General features: G+C 36.6%; 1 protein-coding gene across 1 annotated transcript; it reads left to right on the top strand.

Annotated features, from left to right (window-relative positions):
* The first annotated feature begins 344 nt into the window (after positions 1-344).
* Positions 345-737, top strand: LOC101297602 (enzymatic polyprotein-like). The gene has a single exon (XM_004309347.1). The coding sequence runs from the start codon at positions 345-347 to the stop codon at positions 735-737; it is 393 nt and encodes a 130-aa protein (XP_004309395.1).
* Positions 738-1153: the final 416 nt, after the last annotated feature.

Below are 1153 nucleotides of genomic sequence, written 5' to 3'. Positions count from 1 at the left end.
TTACCAGAAGACGCTTGCGAAGAGTGGTGATTATAAGCCAATTCTGAAACCAGTTTTACAAGTTTTGCAAGAAAACTTAAGGGACACAGTGAGATATTGATAAATGAATCAACAAGTTCAGAAGACTCTGAATCAGAGACAAATTCTGAATATCAAATTTCTGACAATGAGAGTTCTGATGGAGAAGAAGAATACATCAGAGAACATAATTTAAAGGTATATGCTAGGAAAGCAGAACAAAGAAAATACCAACTCTCACAGAAATAGAAAACTTGCTGAAACCAGTAATCAGTGAAAATCCTCAGTTGTACTGGGAAAGAGACCCAGTATATTGTCAGCTTAAAATGCATGACGCAAATACTATTTGTCATGTCAAGGCCATCCCTCACTATAGAGAAGAAGATAGGAAGGAAATGGAAAGTCAGATTCAAGAGCTTCTTGAAAAGAAATTAATTAGGCCTTCGAATAGCCCTCATCATGCCCCAGCCTTTTTGGTAAGAAATCATGTTGAACAACTAAGAGGAAAAGCTAGGATGGTGATTGATTACAGAGATGTAAATAAAAAGACCGTTAAACACGGTTATCAAATTGCTCAAGTCAGAGTTCTCATCAACAGACTTAGAGGCGCAAAGATTTTCTCTAAGTTTGATGCAAAATCAGGCTTTTGGCAAGTCAAAATGCATCATGATTCCATTGCTTTGACAGCTTTTGGAACTCCTCAAGGGCATTACGAATGATTAGTTATGCCATTTGGATTAAAGCAAGCTCCGTCTATTTTCCAAAGGAATATGGATAATATCTTCAAGCCTATTGCAGACTTTTGTATAGTTTACATAGATGACATCCTAGTCTTCTCAAAAACTATGGATGAGCATTTAAAGCATCTTGAGCAGGTGTGTAAGCTTATTGTCCAAAAGGGAATTATCCTTGGACAAAAAAAGATTCATCTTATTAAAGGTGAAATCGATTTCCTTGGCATTCATGTTAAGGATGGAGAAATTCATCTCCAAGATCACATCGTTAAGAAGATCAGCCAATTTCCAGACAATATCCCAGATGCGAAGTCTCTACAGAGATTTTTGGGAGTTGGTTAATTTTGTCGACAGATTTTATTCCTCAAGTTAGTAGTCTAACTGCTCTCCTTTCTCCAAAA

Source organism: Fragaria vesca, unplaced genomic scaffold (genome assembly GCF_000184155.1).
Source record: "Fragaria vesca subsp. vesca unplaced genomic scaffold, FraVesHawaii_1.0 scf0512050, whole genome shotgun sequence".
NCBI classification, from domain to species: domain Eukaryota; kingdom Viridiplantae; phylum Streptophyta; class Magnoliopsida; order Rosales; family Rosaceae; genus Fragaria; species Fragaria vesca.
This window is presented reverse-complemented; position numbering and strand designations above follow the sequence as displayed.

Bases quoted from the DNA above. Each gene is read 5' to 3' on its own strand.
- LOC101297602 (XM_004309347.1), top strand. From the start codon at position 345: ATGCATGACGCAAATACTATTTGTCATGTCAAGGCCATCCCTCACTAT.